Raw genomic sequence first — 26131 nt, 5'->3', positions numbered from 1 at the left:
TTTAATTATTTAAATATATATATATTGGGGGCATCAGAAAATGGTTTTAGTTGTTATAAGTAACATTGTTTACACTGTGCTACATTACAGAAAAATACAAGATCGTAATATTGAGCCTTTAAAATATGTTAACAACAATGCTAACGGCAAAAGCGGTAATGACTCTGAAAGTGTTGAAACAACCAGTGAGGAGTCTGAACATTTTGTTAATTTATTTCAGTGTAGTATGACATCACATGACTTCTGAACTTGCAACAGACTTTGCAGAAAAAAAGGGATCAGTGTTGTGCAGAGCTGCTGAAGCTCCACCTGGTGGTCATACCGAGATGATACCAAACTCACAGACAATCAAACTGTTTTCTAGAACGCTAGTGAAAAGGCGTACAGCGCTGTCGCCTGTCTGCAAGGACAGGATAAGGGAAGAGAAGTTGTGTGTGTTTGGAGGAAGCTGCAGCAGCCTTTTTGTTTTTCCTGCGACTAACCAACCAATGAAAATATTGTCGACTAAGACTCTTCTCGTTGACTATTACCCTAGAATTAGATAGTCCCTGCATGGTCTGAGTGACCACTGTGAACTTGCTTGCTGGTCCCTACATCCAAAAAGATCAGACCAGCAAGGACAAAGTATAAGAGAAGGTAAAGACTGAATAGAACCGAAGCCTTCAAACATTATTGATCGATTGGCAGGTTGCGGTGAGAAGATTTCAGAGCTGCCACACCAATCCCGCCAACACAGCATGTGAAGGTTTACCTGACGTTGTCTTCAGGCTCCGGCTCGTCGTCACTGTCCTCGGCTTTCCTCTTCACCCCCCTGCTGTCTGTGCCTTCGCTGGGACCTGCAGACGACTGAACGGGGGAAAAAAAAATTATATAAAAAACAGGACAAAATAATACATAAAACAGTAAGATCAGAACATTGTACATTTGTTTTTATCAATGCAATAACCGTATATAGAACGCAAGATAAAAGATGACTCCCATGTTGACATTATATTTGATTTTGAGTTGACAAAACTACAAGTTGTTGCATTTTCAGACACAATAAATACTGTATACAGTGACTGGTTTCTCTCCTGTACCAGCAGCAGTATTTTACTGACAAGTCGCTCAGATACGGAACCTTCTAATTTTACTCCTCTCACTTTTCAAAGCATTGTGAGGTTGGACGTCACCGTGGATTTTACAACACAACACTGAAAACTGAATACAGAAGGACTTTTCAACTTCCTTGAAGTCCACAACAAAATACAATGACATGAATGAGTTGAGCTGTGCCTTGTGCAGGTGAACGACCCCAAATACAAATGTATGAGGAAGATGGTGCAATGTATGAAAATGATAAAGAACACTAAAAATCAGACGGTATACTGAGCAGAAACAAAGATTTATGTGTAGTTGTATAGTTGTCAAAGAGAAGTCAAGAATACAACTTGTGTAATTCAGCTATTTTTGTCTAATTCTTGAGCTTATTTCATGAATTATGTGTGGTTTTTGTAATGTTTTGCATTCACTCAAAGAACAGACAACTGATACTGTTTGTAATTTTGTTTAAATTCATTATTTGTCACATTCTTGTACTTTCAGTTTTCAGCTGTCAATCTTTTTTATTTGTTTTAAAATCTCGCCTGTATCAAGTTATATTTGACATCTCTTCTTTCTTGTTGTGATTTTTTTTATCTGCTGTTGTTATATAATCTATAGAGAGCAAAATGCAAATCACAACTTCTTGCAAGTTAATGTCATCAAATGTCTTGTTTTGTTCGACCAACAGCTGGAAACCCAAATATATTCAATCAACCATCACATAAGACAAAGAAAGGAAGCAAATCTTCACAATTGGGAAGCTGGAAGCAGAGAATGTTTTGGTGTTTTTGCTTGTAAAGTTAATCAAATAAATAATTGATTATCAGATAGTTGCAGATTATTTTTCTATGATTCGACCAACCAATTGATTAGCTTATCGTTTGAGCTCTAAACAGTGTGTGATTGTTAGGTGAAGCGTTTAGAAATTAACATATAAATACTGCATTATACAACATGTTGTATATTCTTAAAATCAGTGAAAATGCCTCAGATTCAAATCCATACTGAACCTGATTTATTCCATACAGATAAAATAGAAAAGCTTGTGTATGTATGTGTGTTTTATGTTTGAAGGAAGCTGATAGAAAAAGAAAAAAAAAAAAAAAAAAAAAAAACCTACCTACCTTAGCTACTTAGCCTTCCTATTTTCTAAAGCCTTTGTGCTCTCGTCATTCATGTGCTAATGTATGGGCGGCTATTGTCGGTCGATATAGTTAAAGCTGTACACAGGCAGGAAATTTAACAGCTCAAGAGACACGTTAAATAGAGTGACGACCATGAACTGAACGAAACGGCAGCATCCATGTTCAACCTGGAGTTCGACACAAAATATCCACGAGAAAAGAGTTCAGTGTTTCAAAATGGCCGAGTGCATGTAATTTAACCGATTGAGAGATGTTTTTTCCAAGGATGGTGATCAACTTTTCATAGTTTTCTGAAGGTGAGATTTACTGCTAGAGAATGAATGCTTTTGAATTCATATATAGTGTAATGATCAAACACTTTCAGGTAACTGATAGACGATGAACGACGTTTTCCTTGGTGAAGAAATGAAATTCGCTCAATGATTCGCCAGTAATGTATACAACAGGAACATTCAGTATGGCATTTAAATGCCAAAAATAACACCAAATATCCATTAATTCGGAAAGCAATAGTGTCTGGGAGCCTCTGAGCAGCGCTGTTTCGAAACAGTGTGTCGTTGCCTGGAAAACTGCAGGTAGCATAACTCCTTTTTAAGGAATAGGGCAGTACGTAAGCCAGTGAGTGGTTAAGCGAGAGAGTGAGCGTCAGGAAAGTGACGGTGAATGTGAGCAGAGCAGAGGAAAAGGTTAGCAGTAAGGTCGTATTCAGACTAAATCAGGAGGTGCAGCGTTCAGCCGCAGGGTTGAGCGGAGGTGTGCGGGGGGGTGTGGGCGTGTTTATTTGTCCTCCGGGATGTAACCGCTGTGAAACAATCAGAAAATAACGTTTTTTTCTCGCTGCCAGCGCTCCCTCTCTTCATTCACTCTCTAGCTCGATCGACCACTGCTGCTCTCTCTCTATTTCTCTCGTCTTTTTTTACAGTACAGACTACAGTGTGTCAGTTAATAAATGCTGCAGCTTGGGGGTTAGCTCCGAAGTTAGCAACAATGGGTTAGCATAACCTAACAATGCTAAACAGAGAAATGGAGAATGTGTGGGCGCTCATATTTATCATACAGACATGAGAGAGAGAGAGAAATATCGATCCTCTCATCGAACTCGTGGCAAGAAAATGAATGTGTCTGTTTCCCAAAATGTGGAACGTCCCCTTTAACATACCAGTATTACCTAAATTGTTCTTGTCTAAATGGTTAATGAGCAAATTAGATTAAAAACATCTACGTCACCTAAAATGTTCACATGGTCTATATGGATTAAACAGTTATCACTATTTCATCAAAATATTCATTAAATGTCTTACAGGTTACCAAGGTCTTACCGGTTGACATTACATAAATGGATCATGGATCTAGTTACTGAAATTTATTATGAAACACTGCATTTTATATATTTAGTTTAGTATAATTGGTTTGAAACAATTATACCAAACAAACTATCTAAAAAATCTTTTTTGGCAAATATTGATCATTGGGACCAAGAAACGTTTGAATTTTGCACTTTACCCTCAGAATTTTTTTAAAGCAATTTAAACCCTTCGGTTCAACCACCGCCGTGTTTGCATGTATAAGAAAACACAGATTTGACACGTCTATAAAGAACTTACATTGCCTCCATTTCTCATCGTGGCCTTCAGGGACTGAGCAGCATCCTGGAGGGGGGAAAAAAAAAAAAAACACTTCATCATGACTGCTCTTCTTCTGCAAGGATTCATCACCACACACTCACACGTCTTCCTCTTTCTGACTGGTGAGTGATGTGATGACCACATCGCTGAAAATATCATAATATGTGACTGGACAGCGACCTCAGAGTTATATTATCTCTGTTATGTTATTTTTTTTGCCAAAATTCACACACATATCATTAACTTACACAGCTCACTCATAACATTCACTCTACATATGATAAATATCAGGACATGAGAGATAAGTGAGTAAAACCACAATCTAGTTTTGTTTAATTTTAAATTGTGTAGGCACCCTTATAGAAATGTTACTCTACCAACAGCGAATTACCAAACTTTCATCATTAACCATCAAAATTTTATGAGTAACCCAAAAGCTTTTTCATATTTGCAACCTGTGAGAATGTCTTTTTTCCAGATTCAGTGACAGAAACTCGACGTCACACGTTTAACAACCTAACGCACCTTGTTGTGTTGCATCCTCATGTCGAAGGCCTGGTGCCGGGCGTTCTGGACGGGCTCGGGGCCGCCTCGTCTCCCCAGGGCGTGAGGGGCGAACTGGCCCGTGGTGAGGTAGGCTGGGCCTTGCTGCTCCGCCTGGAACGACAGAGAGAAACACAAAACTCTCATTCATTGTGAAACATTCAGTAAATGGATGACTGGTTTGTATCAATATCATCTATATCATGAATCTGTATATATATCAAGTAATAAATTTAATAAAGTTTAAAGTAGAATCAGTGTGTGCTGTTAAAATGACTTAATGACTAACGGGGCATATGGCTGCACAATTAATCAAAAGATAATTATTGATGTTGATCATATGTGGTGACAATGACACAAAAAAAGAATGCACATGAAATATCTTTCAAATACAAAAAGTCTGAAGAAAATTTGACAAAAAATATATCTTGAAAATTAGAAATATAATCATAATATTAGTGACAAAATCAGCAGGATTAATGAGACATTGAACATTTTAGGGACATACTCCGAAGGTTTAGTCTCTATGAAGTGTCGAGGCGTTCTCTTAACTTTTTCTACTGTTCAGTAATTGTGATGAACTCGTTTACTCTTATAACTTGTCAATAATGTCATTGATTATGGATTAGCACCAGGTGTGAGATGTGACTTCAACACACTTGCTATTAACAGGCTAATTAACTCTTTCATCTTTATTACTATTAGACCACCAATACCGCAAATTTCTCTTATTACTTAATTTTCTATCACTGAAGAATTATTCCCATTTTGTCCAGTTTCATCAGTCAAGTTTTGACATCTAGTGTAAAAATCAAAACACAATCATCATCATCATCAACATCATCTATCTGCTTTACTCACCTTCATCCTCTTCCGTTTCTCTTTCATTCTTCTCTTGAAGCTTTCCTACAAGAAAGAAAACAAAGACTCAGCGACCACTGAAAGCATTTCATTAAAGTTAAGAACATTTACTAATCTTTATATAAACTGTAAATTGGCTACCTGCAGTGAGCCGTATAACTGGACTGCAGTATATGTCTTTTAGGGCTGGTTATCATTTGAAATTTTTCCTGTGGTGATATGATACCATGCCTTTCTACAAAACATTTATTCATTTAATTGTATTTGTTTTGTGGGCATCTTGTGTCTCAATAGTAAAGAGATGACAGGAAACGAGGGGGAGAATGATGCAGCGGTCAGATTCAAAAAGGGGATGGTTCATAGTCGGCATCTTAAACACTCAGCAGCAGAACCTCCTGCTTTTTCTTTCATTTATCAAAAAAAGTTCTCAAATGTTAAAATGTTGTCCAAACACACGCAGCCTTACAAGAACTTTGCCTCAACAAGATAGTCTAGTGTTGGCAAAATGATGATTTAAATCAGGAACTATATATTATACACCAGACAGAGGATACAAACCTTTGGTAATTTAAAAAGTGCAGAGGTTCGATACCCAGCCTTAATGTTTTTATAAGCTAAAATTAGAGTGAAGCTGCAGAAAACTTACATCATCTTCTTTGCGTTTTTTGAAGATGTTGTCCTCGGCGACACCCACCGCCTGCATGATCATCTCAACTCGCTCCAGCTCGACGAAACCGTTCTCTGTCAGGTAACCCTGAGAGACGGACAGGACGGGTCAGGTCACAGTAACTGACAGTCAAGAAAAACAATGACGGAAACAAACGCCTCATCTTCAGCAGACTGCAGGAGCGGTCTGGAGATAATTTACTTTTTTGTTGAACCCACTCCTACTTCATTTCCCAGCATGCTTCCCAGTGAGGGTGTGTGTGTGACCTTGTTGTGCTCAGATTAGTGATGATACTCACTCCGGTTTTGTGCACAACGTCTTTGTAGATGTTGACCAGTCGATCTATCGCTCCCTCTCTAAAAAAAAAGACACAGAAACACCAGTGAACCATTAAAAACAAGTAATTCAGTGTTCATTTAAATGAGACATTGAACTGACGCCAAAAAAAACACTCACCAAGTGCTACTTTAGCTTTGACAGAGAGACATTTGGCTGCTCTGCTCGCCACTCTGGCAGCTTACCAACTATCATTCATTACCAACTATCACTTAATCCTTCTACAAATAAAATAAAGTAGTGAAACAGAACAACATAAGTTTTCAGTCCCATCAGTGTTAACGTGAAGATCGGGCTGAGACACTATAAACACAATCAACACAACACTGACAGAAACTGGTGAAGGTTTAAAGCGTGAACAAAACTTCTGGCGTAACGTGAAGCTCACCTGATTTCTAAGGACGGCAGGTGTGGCAGGAAGTCATTTCCGACAAAGAAGCACATGAAGACCCAGTCGTCGACGCTCCTCTCAAAGTCAAAGGGAAACGGGAGGCTGGCCATCGTCAGCTCTCTGGCCAGGTACTGAAAACATGAAAGCAGAGCAGAATTAAATGGAGATGATCTGATAGGTGCTTTGTTCCTGTAGCCATTTCTGTTCAAACGTGGCCCTAATTAAGACCAGGAAAAACACTTTTTCAGACAATAAAGACAAGTTCCAAAATGTCCAAGAAACCTGATGTCTCAAACCAAACTTTATCAAGTTTTTAGGCCGAATAACAAAATGACAATCAGTAAAGAGCAAACATACTGAACTGTACAAATGATTGACAGTGAAATCATTTTTCTCCCCTTTTAGACCAACTAGTAGAATTTTAAATGTTGCTCCAAACACCTTCAAATCCATTAACACTCTGCACGATGCACAGACAGTCATCAAAACGCTGCAGCACCTCTTTGAATTAAAAATGTCCTCATAGAATAATGACAGGTGAACGGTGATGCTGGTTCATTCAACAGACTGGATGGTGTCACCAGCGGTCGCTTGTTTAAAAAGCCATTATTTATTGATTGAATGTAGATGTCGTTACCTCCCGCAGCACACAGAGCCTGATGAATATGAACTCCTGTTCAGAAACCGGCATCGTGTCGGCGAATTCATCGTGCTGGAAGAGAAGAAGAGAACAGTCTCGTTTGTTGCACGTTTCAGGGCTTAATGAAAGAACGTTTTTTTAATTATTTCAAACTCATAACTAAAAAGTATCATCATCGCGTAGGTTACGGTAAGTTTACACTCACCTCTCCCTGCTTCTCTCTGGCCGTCCCCTGACAGTCTTTGATTTCGTGACCCATCTGTCCGCAGAGCGCGCACGGTCGGGGTTTGTTGGGTTTAAACTCCTCTCTGATGATGGTGAAGTTTGGCTCGTGGGTGGCCAGTCCCAGCATGATCAGGTCAGCTGATCGGCCGCCACATGGACAGGAAAAAAATGTTAAAATGTCGTTTCCGACTGACAAGACTGATGGAGAAATAATTTCATTTGCATTGTATTGTGCACATATTTCTTTCACATGTCATGGAGGGGCATTGAAAGCTTACCGTCGGCTCCACACAGGCAGTGGTGTGTGTTGGGGTCGTGGTTGGGCTGAGCTGTCGAAGTGAAGAGAGAGTCAACAAACGTCTGCTACAGATGATCTTATATTGTTTTAATATGTATTGGATGCATCTTGTATTTGCTTGTAATGCTATCTGTCATTTGTCATTTGAATGTTGTAAAAGTATAACTGTCATATGCAGTATCATCTGTTTGGTTTATAACCTTTAAAAGCTTGTTTTTTTTCTTTATGCTCTGTCCTGCTACGTGTGCTGCATTTTAAATGCAACCAACATGCATTAATTACTGAGATTAATCAGTGTGAGGCAGCTGTACCTCTCTGTCTCCTGATGAAGTCCATAATCTTGTGTTCTCCTTCACCTGGAACACTGGCATCAGACAAGAACACCTGGATGAAAAAAAGAAAAAACAGACAGTTAAAGACAGAGCTCATGCCACATTAACATACAACCAGAGTGAAAAAACAGTTACTTTCATCCTTGTTTCATTTTTTTAAAAATTTGAATCACCTGTTTTGTCTAAAACATGATTTGAAAGCCTGAGCAGCGGAGATAAACTCACCGTGACGTTCCTCCATCCCGGATCATTGCTGAGTCTGTCTGCAACGTAATATCGAAGACAATGTGCCAGGTTGTCCATGAACTCTGTTCCCTGGAGATGCAAGAAGTCAAATTATTCATTCAAAAGAGTTTATAAAAAGGCTGGAAACTCCCAACTTAACGTGAAGGCAGCACACTTACTGGAGTGATACAGTTGCTGTCAAACCTCTCCTTAATCTCCTCGGGTGGAAGATAACCTCCTGTGAGGAAGAAAGGAAGGTCATTAAAAGACGGATAATCAGTAAAATACACAGAGGATTCATGTAAAAACACAGTTTCCCTGTTTGACTGTACGTGAGATTCAGGACTTCAGATTTCATCTACTTTAGCCGGTGGATGTTTTAAAGTTGTTAACCTGGGTTGAGAGTGTTGAGAGGAGAGAGCGTGTTCCCTCTCTCAGACGAGTGTAAACTACACTTCAGTTACATGAAACACAACCGGACATCATCACTATCACTGCACAGAGAGATCCAAAGGACAGAATGATGCTCGTTTTTAAAAAAATGTCACTTTCAAAGTGAAAAAGCAGAAGTCCAGTTGTGTTTTTAAAGCCTGGATCTGTCTGTACAAGTTTGCATAAAAGCTCTCGACAGACCAAACACTCATTTTTGGTCAGTGTGATGTTTGCTGTGTGAGTTTTGTTTGCACTGCATATAAAAGGACAAGTCAGGACATGAGAGTCGACATATTTTCTCTGTGTTTACTATCCATCAAAGAGGAAGGACTGAAAACACCACAAACCTCTCTGGATGATCTCCTCCCTCATGCGATGCTTCTCCTCCGCCAACTCCACTCCTTCTTTGGAGGCTCGAAACCGCCGAGAGCGCTGCTGGTTCATTTTGGCACGAGGAGCCTGGTCAAGAGTTTAACGGAGAATTATTTCTACTCAAAAACAGCTAATTTCCGGTTACCTATCACATTATTTCAAATCAAGACAGCTGGGCTCAGCTGATGATCAGGAGACATCAAAATGTTTCTACAGACCATCTCTAACACTAGAACCTCCAGCTTGACTCTGGTGAACAGGATACAACTGTGCACAAACACAACTTCTCCCAAATATTAATATTGACTAAAATATAAATAGAGCAGGAAACAAAAACAGATCACACCAGCCAAATTAATTATTATCCTTTAAATAAAACAATTCCTGGCTGATTTAATGTGGTGTACATCCAGCTCTGTTGCAGGTGCATCAACTAGTTTTACTGTTCAAAAACTGCACAAACAATATAAAACTTGTAGAAATGTCCTGCTCAACTGTTAGTGAAAGTAACTCACCACTCCATCAATGGCCATGTAGAGAACCCTCCTGGGCCGCACTATATTAAACAGACGGTCGATGTATTCAAAAATGGCGACCATCATCTCGTCTTCATTTTTGGGAGCTGGTCTGTGGACGCAGAGTTCACAATGTGAAGTTGTGTACAGTACTGCTAATGTTTTCATTATTTCATCATTTACGCTGTTCTGTCTTCACGCCATTGAAAGAGTCTGACAGTTTAAAGTTACATTATTCATTACGTGCACACGTCTGGTTTTTATGTGCACGGCTTTATAGAAAGAACACTTCAGACCAGTTATATGTTAAAATTGCGTCAGCTTGACCTTGTGTTGCTACAATAACCTTCACTTATCACAGAGCCTTTATCTCACTCCATGCATCGAGTGCCACCTGATGCTACAACTACTGACTTTCTTTCACACATTTATTAATTTGTTGATATTTTTTCCCCAATTAAATCAAGTCATTGAATGTCAGAAAATAGTGAAAAACTTTCATCACAGTTCCCAGAGACCAAGGTGACATCTTCACACTGCTTATTTTTTTCTGACAGACGCTTGCTTGGATGTTTAGTCACCTGCCTATTTTACAAAAAACTCCTAAAATATTAGAAATGGTCTTAATCTTAACAGGATAATTTGCAAATAAAAAGTGAAGCATTTGGCTTTTCTGTCATACCAGAGAGAATGAAAAGGGTCTTTGACTAAAATAAAAAACTGTGCAGAGGAAATCTACAGATAGTTGATTGAAATAAAAAGGAGAAAAAAAAACAACATTTTAATTAAATATCCAAACTGAACAGAAGAGGTTCCTACTTGTCTTCTGGATGTGTACAAGGGTGAATGATCCCGTTCATGTCCAGGTACAGGTTGTCGAACTCCACCTCGTTGGGGTTCGGTTTGGTTGTGTCGACGGGTATACGGACTCCGTTACATTCTTTCCCCTGTGAAGATAAAACACAACACAAACAAATTATTTCATCTGAAGATACTACAAGCTTTTTACCAGGAAACTGTTTCACACTTTGCCTCGTGATCAATATAGTTAGTTAGTAGTAAGTAGTGCCATGTTTCTCTTAATTCTAATGTTTTTACGGCTGCAAGTTAACTAACAATTATTTTTATTATCAACTAATTTCTCGATAATCAATGACTTATTTGGTCCATATTCAAATGTCAGAAAACAGTGACTGTGAGAGATTTAAATAATGGTTATGATTTGATGTGTGTATATATTATATATGTTACAAATGTTGTTCTCAAACTAAGTGGTCAGTATCAGTCTGTCATTCAACACCTGTTCTGATACCTTCATGCTGGGTGTATTTTTAACTTGGCTCTTCGCCTTGTAAAGTGAGACAGTTGACTCTAAGTTATAGTCTTTGTTTAACAGTTAGTTTATGTTATTATACTTATTGTCTGAACCAGTGGTTGGACAGATTATAGTCTATAGTGTAGAGTTCTGTGTGTCTTTAATGTGTTGATCTGACGAGTCTTTAGAGGACAGTGTTGTTTGTTGTGAGTGTGATAACAATGTCACGTTGTCATGCTGTTTTTCTGGCACATCTGGTCCAGAAGAAGTAACACTCGTAGACTAGTTGAACTCTGGAACTTGCTTCTATCTGAAGGTTGGTCACTGACCTTTAGAGTAAGCTATGGATATTTTAAGTTGTGCCCGGGTACTTGAGAACTGACTGAGTGCCAACTCGCCCCAGAGAGAGACACGGTGGTATACTCTCTCTCTCTCTCTCTCTCTCTCTCTCTCTCTCTCTCCATCTCTCTCTCTCTCTCTCTCTCTCTCTCTCTCTCTCTCTCTCTCTCTCACAGATATGATGTATGGTACTTCTGATTGTATTATTTTATTACACTTTTTTAAACCATGACAATGCTCTCTTTGTGTTTATTGAGTGATTGAGCAGTTCTCAACTACATGACAAACATTGATTGTTTTCCAAAGCCGGACCAACAGTTCACAACCCAACAACATTCAGTTTACTATCATGTAGGACTAAAGAAACCAGAAAATACTCACATTTTAAAAGCTGGAATCAGAGAATTTGGACATTTTTTCTTCAAAAAAAAAAAAAGAATCAAAATAGTAGGAAATTAATAGTTGTTAACTAATTGATTAATTGTTGCAGCTCTATTTTGTGCTTCTGTGTCATTTTTATTAAGCTACATTATTTCATCAACATCCTCAGTGAACAAGAATCTCAGATCAAAACTGGAAGCTTGGTCAATAATTTCTAGAGCTGCAACAAAAGATTATTTCATATCGATTAATCTGTTGATTATTTTCTCAATTAATTGATTGGTCCATAAAATGTCAGAAAATAGTGAAAAATGTTGATCACTATTTGATTAGGCTGTTCATCTGCTGAAAGTGAAAAGTTGCTTTGTGCTCACTGAAAATCCGATTTTAAGGGTTACGAGCATGATTTGTAACATCACAACTGAGCCTGAGCCAATCATGGTCCAATATTCAACTTACACAAGCGTGATGTGGAAATCTGAAGCATCCAGCGCACAAACACTGAGAATGGACTTTATAGTGAAGTAGGAGACATCATGTGTCCAACAGGAAAACTTCTGAGATGAAATATATTTGTCTGTTAATATATTCTGATAAAGTTTAATGAAGGAGGAGGACTTAAACGAGATAATTTTACTTTACTGAAAAACTGTATCTTACAAGTTTTTATTCAAAGTAGAGTATTTTATATACATCTTAAAACATGTCTTTAATGTGTATGTATCAGAGCTGCTTGATGTATCTGCTCTAATGTTCCTAATTTTACTTATTTTTATTATGCAAATCATCTATTATGTAAATCATTTAGTCTGGAAAGCACTTTGTTCTTATGTTTGAAAAGTGTTGTATAGATAAAGTTATTAAAATTGTTGTTAATTACATTACAACGAGTCTTAAATTTGGACGTTTTTGTTCATTTTTCTAATAGTCTGACGTTGGAGATAAACAAACACGCTGTTTTGTTTACAATCTCGCCACGAGTCCACAAACTTGTGTTGTTTCCCTCCGTGAAACTGTACAGAATCGAAACCTTCAAACCACAAAAAAAATACCGGCAACGCGGCATTAACGGCACAGTAAACATTTACCAACTGTTAAATAAACCAGGTATGTTTAACTATAATAAAACAATCCGGTAAAACAGTCGCGCTAACGCTGCGCTAGCTTACCTTCTCCTCGACACAGTGCACAATGATTGACGGATATTTTCGGCTGAGCCAACGGAAAAACGCCGGGACTCCCATCTCCGGTGAAGAAGCGCTTATCAGTCAGCTTATAAAAAATAATGTGAACTCGTACGAAACCTTTAAAATAGCTCAATTAAAACACGAGTCTTGTTGTTGATGGGTCCAACGCTTCGGCTACATGCTGTCCATCGCGGCCATTAAGAACATTTTCCGGTTCATGTCGACGGGTTCCGGAGCGTTTCGTAGAGCTGCGCGGGAAACACAGCGCCCCCGGCGGCCAGAGGCGATACTGCAGGCGGGTCATGAGTACACACTGAATCTGCATCATATTCCATATGCATATAATTGAGACCAAATGCTACTTTTTACACATAAAAAAGTTAATTTAAGCAACGTAGCTGCATTTTTAACATCAAATTAAATCAAATATGCTAATTATAAACAACGTGAGAAACACCATATTCGTTTTTGCATATACATTTTTTGATTTCTTCCCTTCAAAATTCCACCTTTAACAATATAGTTCATACAAAAATTACTAATAATGGATAAATGTACAGTATCATATATTTTATTAACTAATGTCTTGCTTAATGCTATGTGTGTGTGAGAGAGAAATGGCAGTCAATATATGGACCATTTATCTGACGCCTGCATAACACTTATTTCATTGTTGTACTACTCCTAAACAATCATCGCAATAATGTGATATGACTAACTCAGACTGCTGAAGCCTCATATAAGCATCACGTCAACTTTTAAATACATTTTTGCACTAAATGACTGTGTGGACACATTGTGGATTTTGCCCTCCATCACTTACATTGAAAGCACATTTGAAGGGGATCTTTTAATAGCCAGTACGAACAGGAGGAATGATTACAGCGGGGAAAAACCTCTTTCACTGTTCATATGGACACCTGTTTTAAGATAGACTCAGAAGATTTTGATCCTTTAATTCTCCTACACTGTAAAAAAAAAAAAAAAAAAAAAAGCTTCAAGTCTATTTTTTCCCAAACCTGCGCATCAGTGAAGCATGGATATACATACTTTGACTGCTATGTAAATAAATTATATATTAACACTAAAGAAAGAAGATTTCAGTTTCTACTGATTAGCTAGATGATCGGTAATTTTGAGAATTTTCACTGTATTGATGATAGGGATTTAATCATGTTATTTTATATATAATGTGTATATTTGCTGTTTGTTTTTTATTTTAAAGTGTATATTCTGCATAATTCAATCACTGTATTGCAAGTCAAAAACTGAGTTTTAACTGGTTCCAAATGTAGAGACTACTACATCACTCTAAATTAATACCAGTCAGCTTTACAAACAGTTTTAAGGTTTTGCTGATCACATTTAAAGAACAGCTTGATCTGGCCCCAACCTTAATTTCAGACCTTTTTGAGACTCTTAATGTCCCTGCACTAAAAGAGGCAAAGTTTGATCACGCTCAATTTCTGTTCAAGCAGCAAACAGCACTCCTTAAGAGCGGCAGCCTCATGGTTCCCCTCTGCTGTTGCTGTGAGGGTAAGAGGCAAAGTTGCCATCGTGTGTACATTGAAAAAAATACAGGCAACAACGTTGCCACCTGTTGGTGTGCAGGCACTTTTAAGAGCATGATACATATTTTGTATTTTTGTATTCTCAGGACAAGGCTTGCTGAGGCTCATTGCAGAGGATCATAGCCATCGTTTGAATTCTGAAAAGAAGTGGGTGGCTTTCAATCTGCCATATGAACTTGAGGCTTTTTTTTAGCATGCAGATTCACATCTGTATGTTAATATTGATTTGTTTCTGGAAGGAATTTAGTTCCTGTTTTTGAATTTAGCCCCTATTTCCATGGCCAAGGAAAGTTCAATCAATATTTGTCAGAGGTGGGGGACTCAAGTCGCATGACTTGATGCAAGTCGCAAATTTGAGGACTTGCAACTTACTTGACAAACACTGATAAGACTCGACTTGACTTTGACTTGAGGCAGATGACTCGAAAAGACCTGACAGTTTTTATTGCTGAATCGCCTATTTGCATTATTGTAGATATTGAGCATGAACAGTTAAAGTTTTGAGACATGATAGGGTGACTTCCAGTGTAGTGTGTGCAACCCAGGCTTTAAAGACAGTGTCCAGCAGGACCTAGAAAACAATGCAAGACAGGAGCTCAAAGCTTATTGAAAGCATTTCCCATACTTGTGCTGATTATCTCTCAAGCTTAATATTACCAGACTGTTTCTGATTCAGACAAGGCAGCTTATGAATTGACAGCTTTTCATGACAGAGCTTCATTATTCTGTTCGCGGTCCCTCATTAGTAAAATGTCAATGTAAGTCAACCACAGCAGAATGGTCTCTCCTCTTTAATCAACTGTAACTAATACACACACACACACACACACACAGATATATATACACATACAAACAGCGACATATATACAAAAAGCATATATACAGGAATAAAAAAAAAGCAGATGTAACAGGCCCAGGAGATCATCCCCCAAATAGAGAATGAAAAGATTATATAATAAATATGGATTAGTTAAATAGATGCAAATACAAGCAAAATGGGGGAAAACAAGGGACACCAAATGAACAGAGCAATGCATCAATTAACTGGCAAAATGTTACTGAAAAAAAAACCAATATGATATTGAACTCTTGACAATAATAATAATAATAATAATAACAATAATAATTGTTGTAGTTGTTTTTTTGTTTTTTTTAGAGGACAACAAATTCCAGCATATGTATGAGCCCTGCAGACTCATATTCCTTGTAATCATATTGTGGTTGAATTTCCATCATCCACATTCTGATCTTACATAATGTTCCTTTAATGGGGCTCTCTGAACAGATGCCCTCTCGCTTTCCATTCTCGCAGCACCACATTTAAGGTGTATTAGATTTTTTTCCCTCCATTTCTCTCTCTGGCTCATGCTGGAGGGGAGGAGGAGGAGAAGGGGGATTGGAGGGGGGGGGGGGGGGGGGGGGTGCGGGCATTAGCCTCCCCCCTTCAGGCAAGGCAGGTCTGACATCAGCACTACTGTATTATTAGTGCAAAGAGCTGCTGATGGAAAACACTTGGCCTGCTCCAAAGGGCCATTTCCATAAACATTTCCTCTAGAGTTGCAGGTAATAGGATGAAACCATCATTTCAGTGTTTGCGGAGGAAATCTGATGCAAATAGTGGACATGAAAGCTCAAACACACACCTCCCACAAGCTGAAATCTCACCCGGCAGCTCAGGAATGTGACATGAAAATACATTTTGACAGATGAAGGTGATGCATTTACTGAGTTCATGTAAAAATGCACGCTGATTCTGGGCTGGTTTCCATAAAGACTGTTATGAAAAAGTGGAAAATTAATTTGACCAAAAGCAAATTAAGGCAGAATTTCATCTCAGGTTTTCATTTTGAGCATCGCAGGAAGTGAAAATTCAAATTTCATGCAAACACTTGAAGGCAGCGAACTGTTTTCTTTCTACAAACAGGATGGAAAATCAATAAAAACATGCAGGTTCTGTCATTTCTCAGTCTGTGTGTGAACTGATTTTTCAGTAGATTGCCTCCATTGTGCAGACGACTGAAAGAGGGAGAGCGCCCTCACCTGGGGGATCCTCACCATTATAACCAGTATGTTTTCGGCCTTGTGTCTGTGTGTGTCTGTGTGTGTGTTCTTTGGCCTTTGTCATCTTTAATCTGTCTCATTCCAGCTGTTTCATAACAGCAGCAACTGACACAAAAAGACTGGAAAAGTAGTTGAATCTGAGTCTTTTACGTTAGCTTAGGACATGAAATCACAACAGTTGCATGAATTTGGCTTTTCAGGCTGCTTCTTTTGCACTCTGTGGCATTTAAATTATACTGCAAACTCATTTTGATGCAGGCATATATATCATGTTATATTATTTATTACTCGGACCATCTCTATGAAAGATAACACACACTTAAAACAAAAAAAATCCCAAAACTCTCCACTTCATAAACACATATCAGCAATTACACATTAAATCAAACAGTATACCAAACATACAGACAATCACAACCCCATATACATTTTATAAAACATTTATTTCTGTTAGTTTCCTGTTTTAATCATTAACTTCCATAAAATCACTGCCTGACACACAAATCTTTGTTCTTCCTTTAGCTTGTCTGAAAAATTATTTCCAGTCATTCTTACCTGAATTTAAAGATAACAGTGTGACTTTGTTTTTCTTTTATATTTATGTACACTATATTATTTAAGTAGACGTAATCAATAAGCCCATCTAGGCTTTTTCCCTCTCCCTGCTCCTCCCACTTTTTGTATGTATTTGTTTGATTTTAACCTCTACAAAAAAACCTCAAAATGTTATAATTCTCAAATTAACATTGAAGTAGGTTTTCCCTGCTGTAATCATTCCTCCTGTTCATGCTGACCATTAGAAGATCCCCCATCACTTACATTGTAAACACATTTGGAGAGGATCTTTTCATAGTCAGTATCAACAGGAGGAATGATTACAGCGAGGAAAACCTCTTTCACTGTTCATATGGGCACCTGACTGTTGTTTTAAGACAGACCTAAAAAATTTAAGACTGATTTAACTTTATTACAATCTCAGATAACCTTCCAAATCATATGTGGGTTATGGTTCTTAACAGTATAACAGAAACTACTTTTTGACATTTTATAGACTAAACAATTAATTGATGAAATAAGAAAATAACAAGCATTAAGACATCTAGGAGGATCACAAAGGTGCAGTGAGTTCATCTCACAAACAGACCTAAAAAAGATACCACAAATAAGTTAGAAATAAGCTAAAACATGAGACAAAATAAATAAAATAAATAATATTAAAAGAAAGAAGAAATAAAGAAACAGAGGGTGAAACAGGAGCAAACTGAAAATAAAGAAAAGAAAATCATTTTAAAAAACCAAATGTCCAGAGGTGACCTTCAATATCCTCCCTCTACTATAGTCACACCTGCAATATATGAAGCAGCTCAAATGCCCCCCTCACTATACACTTATATCATAAAGAAACTTGTCATTTTTGATAAAGCTCAGTGCAAAACTAACCGGCAATAAAACAACTAACAGCGCCTATGTCTACAAGTGGGATCCACCCCGTCTTCCACAACTCTGGGTGCTCAGTGCTGGGGTTATCTGCACCTGCCATTTACAATTGCTATTATCAATACAAAGATAAAACTGGAGGATTAACATAAAGACACATTCCTCGAACAGGAATTCAAACTCCCTCTCTGCCAGCTGAACACCGTTGTGGAGACTGCAGCAACTTCAGTGATCTACTATACACACTATAGTCGGTGTTTTTACTTATATGAAAAGTGACAGCTAAGCAGAAGGGAGGAAGTGACATCATGTGGTCATGACCAGCCAGGTAAAAGTGACTGGGCATGGGCTAGACAGGTTTAAATGGGATTAATATGAGATTATCCCTGCTACGATCACATCTGCATTTATGGTTTAATCGAGACAGAAAAGTATTAAAGGTCATTATTTATTGTTTATTGATTTAAGTACTGAGTTTCTTGAGTTATAGATTAGCTTGGGTTGTAACTTACCACATAACCACCATGCTTTCCAGGAGACAAAAGGAGGAACCACTTTCTGATTTTAAGATCTTGCTGACATTAGACCACCCCTGATAGAAATATGGTTCTGCCTAGATAGACTGGAGGGCCTATTTAAGGGGAGAGTTGTTGGTTTGAGGGAAGAGCAGAAACAAAGGAGGATGTCAGTGTAGCTGTGTTAAGGTAAGTTTGATTATGCTTGTCTAATGTCTGTCTCTTATCACCTTCTTTGACACTCTGGCAAAGCTTCCTCACAGGTAAAACTTTTATTTTAAAAAGCCAGAGAGGGTTGAAGAAATGTGTGTTCATATTAGCTTCAGATAAGCTTTGAAATACATTTTGCACAGAAGGAGGACTGTGGATTCTGTCCTCCATCACTTACATTGTAGATGCATTATGAAGGGATCTTCTAATGGTCAGTATGAACAGGAGGAATGATTACAGCAAGAAAAACATGTTTCAATGTTCATTTTGGCAACTGACTATTGATTAAAGACAGAGTTGAAAAATTTTAAACTTGTCCTTTAAAGGTGTGTAAGATTTAGTGATATCAAGCAAAATGAACTTAGCAGAAATGGAATATTATATTCATAAGTATGTTTTAATTAGTATATTATCACCTAAAAATAAGAATTGTGTTTTAGCATGAGCCCTTTACATCTACATAGGGAGCAGGTCCTCTTCCACGTAGCCCACCATGTTTCTGCAGTAGCCTAGAACAGAGAATCCAAACACTGGCTTCAGAGAGGGCCTTTCACGTTTTTCGTGAGTTTCATGGCCACCGTAGATTCTCCCACATGCTTGGAGGGGGAGGGGGAGGGGTTTCAGTCGGTTGCAATCTGCAAAATGCCACTTAATCCTACACACTGGTCCTTTAATGTAAACTAGAATATAAAACACAAAATTCTCCCTTTTTAGTATATGATTTTTTTCTCAAAGGAGATAATAGGACAAGTGATTTACAGAGTCGATATTTATGCTTTAGCAGGCAAAAAAAGCAGTTAAATTTCAGTTGGACTATAAATCAATGACACATACATTTAATTACACTAGTCAGGACTGAAGAATAAAGAGCACATCTGTGTAAATCATATAATACAGCAGATCATTAATTTGCAGCACACACACACTGCTCATTTAAATTCAATGGAAATACTCAAACACACACACACACACACACAGCAGTAGTGCCTCGTTCCACAGCTTCCTTGACTGCAGGCATTAAATCAAAGCCAAAAAAAATTGAAAAAAAAAAAAAGTTTCTGAGGATGAATTTTGCACAAAGGCACTGCAGCTCTCACTTAAGTATTCAAACAACATTTGATCTGATTTATTCTCTGCTTTCAGAGATCCAGGGGTTGATTTCATGGTTTAAATTGATTCAGTTCACTCACGGGGAGTATTTTACACATGAGATATGAAGCATCTGACTGATAGAGGTTTAATAGAAGAACAAGTCAAGGAAAAATAATCTCTTTTTCCGCCTAATTCAAGCTGTACTGTAGTTTCATGCTAACAAAGACACTGGCTAAACATGTTAGCGCTCCTTCTTCGTGCCTTTGATTAGCTGATCCCTTTAGCCTGCACATGAAAAGCCCAGCAGGAATTCACATGGTATAATGCAGCAATTTGTGTCTCCAAGGTTATGATGTGTCCTTGGTGGCTCGCAGAATGTCTTCACATCTGAGCCTCTTTGAGTCGCTTTCTGCCCATTGTGCTGCAGGAATAAAGACTCGCCGGGTTTCAATTTTTTATCCCTCCAGTGAACAGTCACAGACTCGCATTTTACTTCTCATTTGTTCCCCTTTTTGCTGAATTTTACAAAACACTATGATGTTTCTTTGTGGAAATGCTTTCCGGTGCCATGTCGGGGGGGACAATGTGATTGGTGCCATTTAGTTTTTGTTTGTTTGAGTCATCATTGGAGGAAAAACTTTGAATCTTTAATTATCTAATTAACTAAGCAGGAAAATACTCGATTACAAGTAAAAGCACTACATTTGAAAAAACTTCAGTAAAAATAAATATCAGTGGAACAATGTACTCAATGTATAAGTAGTGATTGATTGAACCTTGAAGTCCTGCTCCATTCAAAAACATGTGTTTCTTCTCGTTCCTTCAGTTGGATGTTGCTCTCTTCACTGTGCAGAATGATGTGTGTACAGAGTTTGTTTTCACATTCATCTGCTGAAGGAGGAAAGTTCCTCTGAGCTCACCTTAAATCTCAGTTTATCACACGTACCATGAGCATGATTTTTGACATCACAACTAGTTTGGAACGAATCAGGGTCCAGTATGCAAGTTACACATGTGGAAACTTGAAGCCTCCAGTGCACAAACACTGAGATGGACTTTACAGTGAAGTAGGAGACATCTTGCGTCCAGCAGTTAACTTTTAAAAATGTTAAAGGGGACATATATGCTTTCTGTTATTTATATACTGTTATGTTGTTGGATGTTAAATATGGTCAAAGTTCCAAAATTTGAGGTGAACATATGTAGAAATGCTCCCTGCAAGTTAAAAGTCAGGGCTTCAACCTTCTCTAAATGCTTTGTTTGTGAAGTTTTTTCTACCTTGCTGATGTGAGATCATCGTGCAAGCCCATAAACAGCCGTCCATTCTGTAGCCTTGGTTGCTAAGGTTGTTGCTAAGGTTTTCCCATGGGTTGTTTGCATTGTCCACTCTCATATTTTGGATCGCATTTTGGCCTCGAACATGTACGTATGTATTTGAGAAGTTGACATTTCAAGCGAAGAATGAGAAATCCTGCTACTGTAGTTTGTTGACATAGTCTCTCAAGCTGCCAGAAGTTGGCTGAAATGCAACTTCCGTGAGCTAACCAATCAGCTAACCAATCAGAACCAATCAGGGGAGGCGGGGCCTTAAAGAGACAGGAGCTAAAATGGCCTGTTTCAGACAGAGGCTGAACTGAGGGGCTGCATAACGAGCCAGTATAAGATAAATAAGGAGTTTTTAACTGTAAATCATGCAAAGATATTTTCCAGTAGAGCCCCAGAATATAAATATAGAATTGGGAATGTGCAGAATACATCCCCTTTAAGAAATTTGAACTAGATATTTTTTGTGGAAAAACCATATCAGACACAAATTATTATTAAAGCAGAGTATTTTTATATGCATTAAAACAGGAGGGGATCTTTACCCATCCCATAGTTGCCATGTACAGATATTGTAGAAATGAATTATTTAAATAATGTTGGCAAAGAACGCAATCTGGGAGTTTGGAGAAATGTCCAGTTTCAACGTTCTTTATGGTATAGTTGGTTGGGACATGAGAACTCCAAGATGGTGTGGAAATCCCTCATTTGGAAAGAAGATGTACTGCCTGGTGAAATTAAAGTCCGTAAAACTTTTGGCTAGAGCTGCAACAATTGGTTGAATTGTTCGATAATCGATTAACAGAAAGTTAATCAACTATTTTCATAATCGAATAATCATTTTAGTCATTTTTTTGAGGCAAAAATGCAAAAAAAATGTTGGTTGCAGTTTCTCAAATGTAATAATTTGCAACTTTTCTGTGTCATACATGATAGTAAATTGAATATCTTTGGATGTTGGACTGTTGATCAGACAAAACAAGACATTTTAGGATGTCGCCATGAGCTCTAATAAATTATAACAGGTATTTTTCACTGTTTTCTGACATTTTATAGACAAAATGATCAATCAATTGATGAAGAAAATAATCGTTAGCTGCAGTCCGACATGTGGTTTGTAGTAAAATTTACAACCTGTCTCATTTTGGACACTGTCACATCTGTGACTGTATCATTAAAGTCAAGACACCTGTCAATCAAACACCAATTTACATTTTCTGGCTTATTTCCTGATTAATGAATTAAATCTGTCTGGTTGATTGTGTACTTGTGTTATTAAATCAGTAAAAACATCCTCTATCTCCATTATGGACATTGAAGGTTATGTTGACAGAGCAGCAGCAGCGGGTTTTCACTCAACGCTTTCACAAACCCAAACAGTAATAGGATCAGTGGTGAATCTGCTCACAGTGGCTAATTGAAAAGGCCGTTCCACAGCACTGATGCTCTGAAACACTCTTGGCAGAGGTAAAGCGGTTTAATTGAGCTAAATTTGTCTCAATTAAGGCGCTCACTTAAAAGCGAGAGACGTCCCTGGCAGCAGGCCTGGTCGGCGAGGGGTCCTTACCTGCACATTAGAGGAGAAGGCATTTTAATAACAACACAGCCCCCCCGTTAGCATCTCACTGGAGTGGGACTCAATTATTGTTAATGGAGGTTCACCACACATTTTCAAATGGAAACTCTTATCTGCAGCAGATGGGCTGAGCTATACTGAGATTCAGTTACACAAACATTTCTCAAAGGTAGAAATAATCTTACTGGCTAAGTTAAACATCAGTAGGAGGACCCAAACAGGAGACACATCTGGCAACTTAATTTCTCAAAATCAGTGCAGCGACATATTAAGCAACCAGCTAGGTGGCAAGGTAAAAACTGAAAGGTGGTGTAAGATGCGTGCGCTGGTTTTCAGCATCCAACTCTGCAACAATGCAGTCAATGAATGTCTCTCAAAATCTGAAACCTTGTTGGTGATTGTCTCTATGTGTTTGCATTTGAAACACCTCCAAAGATGAGCTGCACTGCAAAGGTTTGCACATTATCTGGCTTGTAGCTACCTGAAAATATTTTTGATGGTATGATATAATTAGCCTTCCCATAGCAGACCTAACATAACAAATATACACACTTTATTGTTCAAGGGAATGGGAAGATGTGTATATCAAGATAAACACTATAAAAGCAACAATAGTCCTAAAAAAAATCATCATAAATCATTCAAAAAGCTGTCAGGATCTTTAGCTCACACCCTGCAGATCTGCGGGCCGGTGGAGAAGGATCTGGCACATCCAACAAATCTGCTTTAGGAAAAAAAGAATGAATAAAATATAATCTCAATTCAGTAAGTGTAATGAATCTAGAACTGTAACAAGAGCACATCACAATAAAATCAATAATATTTACAACTTTGTGATGGTCCAGACTCCTTTGTGGTTTGTGGAGATGAACCATGTCACTTTCTGTGGGCAGCAATTCTGTATTTGGCATTCAATTTTAAGTCAAATCACCTTTTTGACCACTTCAGATGCTTTTGTTTCAGGCGACATGGAACTGCCTACCTTTATTTTCTACACCCAAGCTATAACCTTTTAGAAAAAAGTTGAGTCAAGTCTGATAATTGGTATGTAGAGCTGGGCCTGACGCCTTGTCTTAAATGGATAAACCCTTTTGATTTGGGTAACTCCATGACCTTTATTTAGGACAAACTTTATATTTTTGCATCCTTTGTTACTATCACTAGTGGTAAAGATCTAAGAATAGCAAAGATGTCTCTCCATTTTTCTTTTTCTATAAGAAAGATGTCAAAGAATATACATTTACATTTTGGATATTTCACTCATGTTTCTGTCTCATGTATATACAAGTGTTTATATATTAAAAACAACAATTAAAAACAAAAGAAAAACAACCAGAGATCATAAAACAGAGGGGAATAAAAGTTACACAAAAATATAAACTGTCAAAAGTGGGATAATGAAACACAGCAACATATCAAACATTCATAAAAGCTTTCTGATCAAAGACTGTAGTTGTGTTACTGTTGCTGAATTTTAAAAGGTTTTGGGACAGCCAACATTTAGCATCACTGAGGCAGGCAAATAGATTATCAAGGTTTTGAAGAGGGACATATATACTACTATATATACTATGGTTCTGAATGATCTGGCTGACAGGAAGTATGTATATTGAAAACAGCAGTGGGCCAAGGATAGAGCCTTGAGGAACACCACAATTAAAATGGGCAACAGAGGAACAGACATTTTCTGTGACAACAGAGAAGGTTCTATTGGAGAGGTATAAATGTCGTAGATGTAGAAAAGTGCAGTTGGGACCAACCCAGGTTTATAGATGGTACAGGAGAGTGGAGTGATCAGTTATCTCGAAGGCAGCACTCAAACCTAAAAGCACCAGGACTATACAGTCACCTCTATCGGCTGTTGAAAGTAGATCATTAGAAACCTTCATCAGGGCTATATCTGTACTATGGTGACCTCTAAAACTTGACTACTAAAAATATCATTAATATTCATAAAATATATGAATTGAGTTGAAATGACTTTCTCAAGCACCTAAGATAAAAATGATAATTTAAAAATTGGTCTGGAATTACTGAGTAATAATACGGGATCCAAATTAGGCTTTTTCAGTAACGGTTGAATGATGGCATGTTTAAAACAAATGGACAAATTACCAGAAGTTAGAAAACTGTTAATAATTAAAAGAATAAAATGACCAACAGTAGGGAATATCTCTTGAAAAAACTTAGTTAGGATAATATCTAAACCACAAGTAGAGGATTATATTTGAGAAATTATTTTATCTAGTGTGGGGAGGGTAATGGTATGAAACAAGGAAAATGAAGCAAGACTATTGTTGTAGGGTGAGTAGATTATGTGGATCAGGTGAAATTTGAGACTGAATGATCTCTATCTTCCCAATAAAGTGAGCAGCACATTTCTCTGTCCAGGCATTTTCAGGTAAAGGGTCTGTACTGGATCAACCATTGAGAACAGAATCGATTACATTGAATAAGACTATGGGGTTATGATATGCTGATCTTGCATCTTTTACTGCTTTCTGATAGTTTGTCATACATTCCTTAAGAAAATTGTGCAGACTTAGTTTCTATTTGTGTTCCAATTTTCTGCACTGTTGTTTCAATGATTGAGTGTGATGATTTATCCAGGGGAGGGTGTTTAATCTTAGCTTTCTGATTTTTAGTGGAGCAATATGGTCAAGAATGGAAAGACAGCGACTGTTGAAAAAGGTTAATAGTTCATCTGGATTGTGTGGAGATGTTGTAATGGGAAAAGACCAATTGGAAATAGCATCACTGAATTGGCTACAGAGTCAGCAGTAAAAATATGAGCCTATGTGATGGGGTGAGGTTTTAAAACAGGAGAGGGTAGAGGTGCTTTAAAAATAACAGCTTTGTGGTCAGGTACGAAGATGTCCACTAACTGTAGGTTCTCTGGACAGAGACTAGAAGAAAGTACCAAGTCAAGGATATGACCTTTGGATTGTGTAGCTCCTTTAAGTGACTGTAGGAGGTCGAATGATTCAACTAGATCTAGAAACTCACCAGACATGGGATATGCAGGACAACAAACATGCATGTTAAAATCACCCAAAATAAGTACTCTGTCATACTTGGATAATACAATAGACAAGAGTTCAGAAAATTCTGTGATAAATTATTGTACTTTGTGGGTCTATAAAGTAAAATATACAATAAGGGAAGAGGACTTGTAATGACTCCAAGCTATGGGAACAATCAGATCATTAATTATGAATAATCTGTTACAAAGTGACCTTGCATTCAGAAGGCCAAGTCTGACTTGGCAGGTCTACTGCTCAAGTAAGATTCACACGCAGGATAGTTGATACAAAAGCGATCAAACAGCAAACAATCACACAGCATTGCAATTACATCAGGAGATTACAACACTGTTAGAAATGGAATTATATACATTACAACCAAACCAGCTTACATTTCTGCTATTTCTATCG

General features: G+C 37.8%; 1 protein-coding gene across 1 annotated transcript in view; it reads right to left on the bottom strand.

Moving 5' to 3' along the window:
* Positions 1-13131, bottom strand: part of xrn2 (5'-3' exoribonuclease 2) — a 46280-nt gene extending 33149 nt beyond the window's left edge. Inside the window, exons 1-17 of the mRNA XM_044377103.1 lie at positions 12895-13131; positions 10510-10637; positions 9691-9802; positions 9151-9262; positions 8551-8609; positions 8372-8461; positions 8126-8198; positions 7795-7845; positions 7497-7654; positions 7289-7363; positions 6649-6782; positions 6223-6280; positions 5904-6011; positions 5258-5302; positions 4379-4510; positions 3833-3877; positions 752-846 (exon numbers count right to left, since the gene is read on the bottom strand). Coding sequence (XP_044233038.1) covers positions 752-846; positions 3833-3877; positions 4379-4510; positions 5258-5302; positions 5904-6011; positions 6223-6280; positions 6649-6782; positions 7289-7363; positions 7497-7654; positions 7795-7845; positions 8126-8198; positions 8372-8461; positions 8551-8609; positions 9151-9262; positions 9691-9802; positions 10510-10637; positions 12895-12969 — 1550 coding nt within the window. The 5' untranslated portion in view covers positions 12970-13131. The remainder of the gene's footprint in view (positions 1-751; positions 847-3832; positions 3878-4378; positions 4511-5257; positions 5303-5903; positions 6012-6222; positions 6281-6648; positions 6783-7288; positions 7364-7496; positions 7655-7794; positions 7846-8125; positions 8199-8371; positions 8462-8550; positions 8610-9150; positions 9263-9690; positions 9803-10509; positions 10638-12894) is intronic.
* Between the last annotated feature and the right edge of the window lie 13000 nt (positions 13132-26131).

Source organism: Thunnus albacares, chromosome 16 (assembly GCF_914725855.1).
Source record: "Thunnus albacares chromosome 16, fThuAlb1.1, whole genome shotgun sequence".
Taxonomy (NCBI): Eukaryota; Metazoa; Chordata; class Actinopteri; order Scombriformes; family Scombridae; genus Thunnus; species Thunnus albacares.
This window is presented reverse-complemented; position numbering and strand designations above follow the sequence as displayed.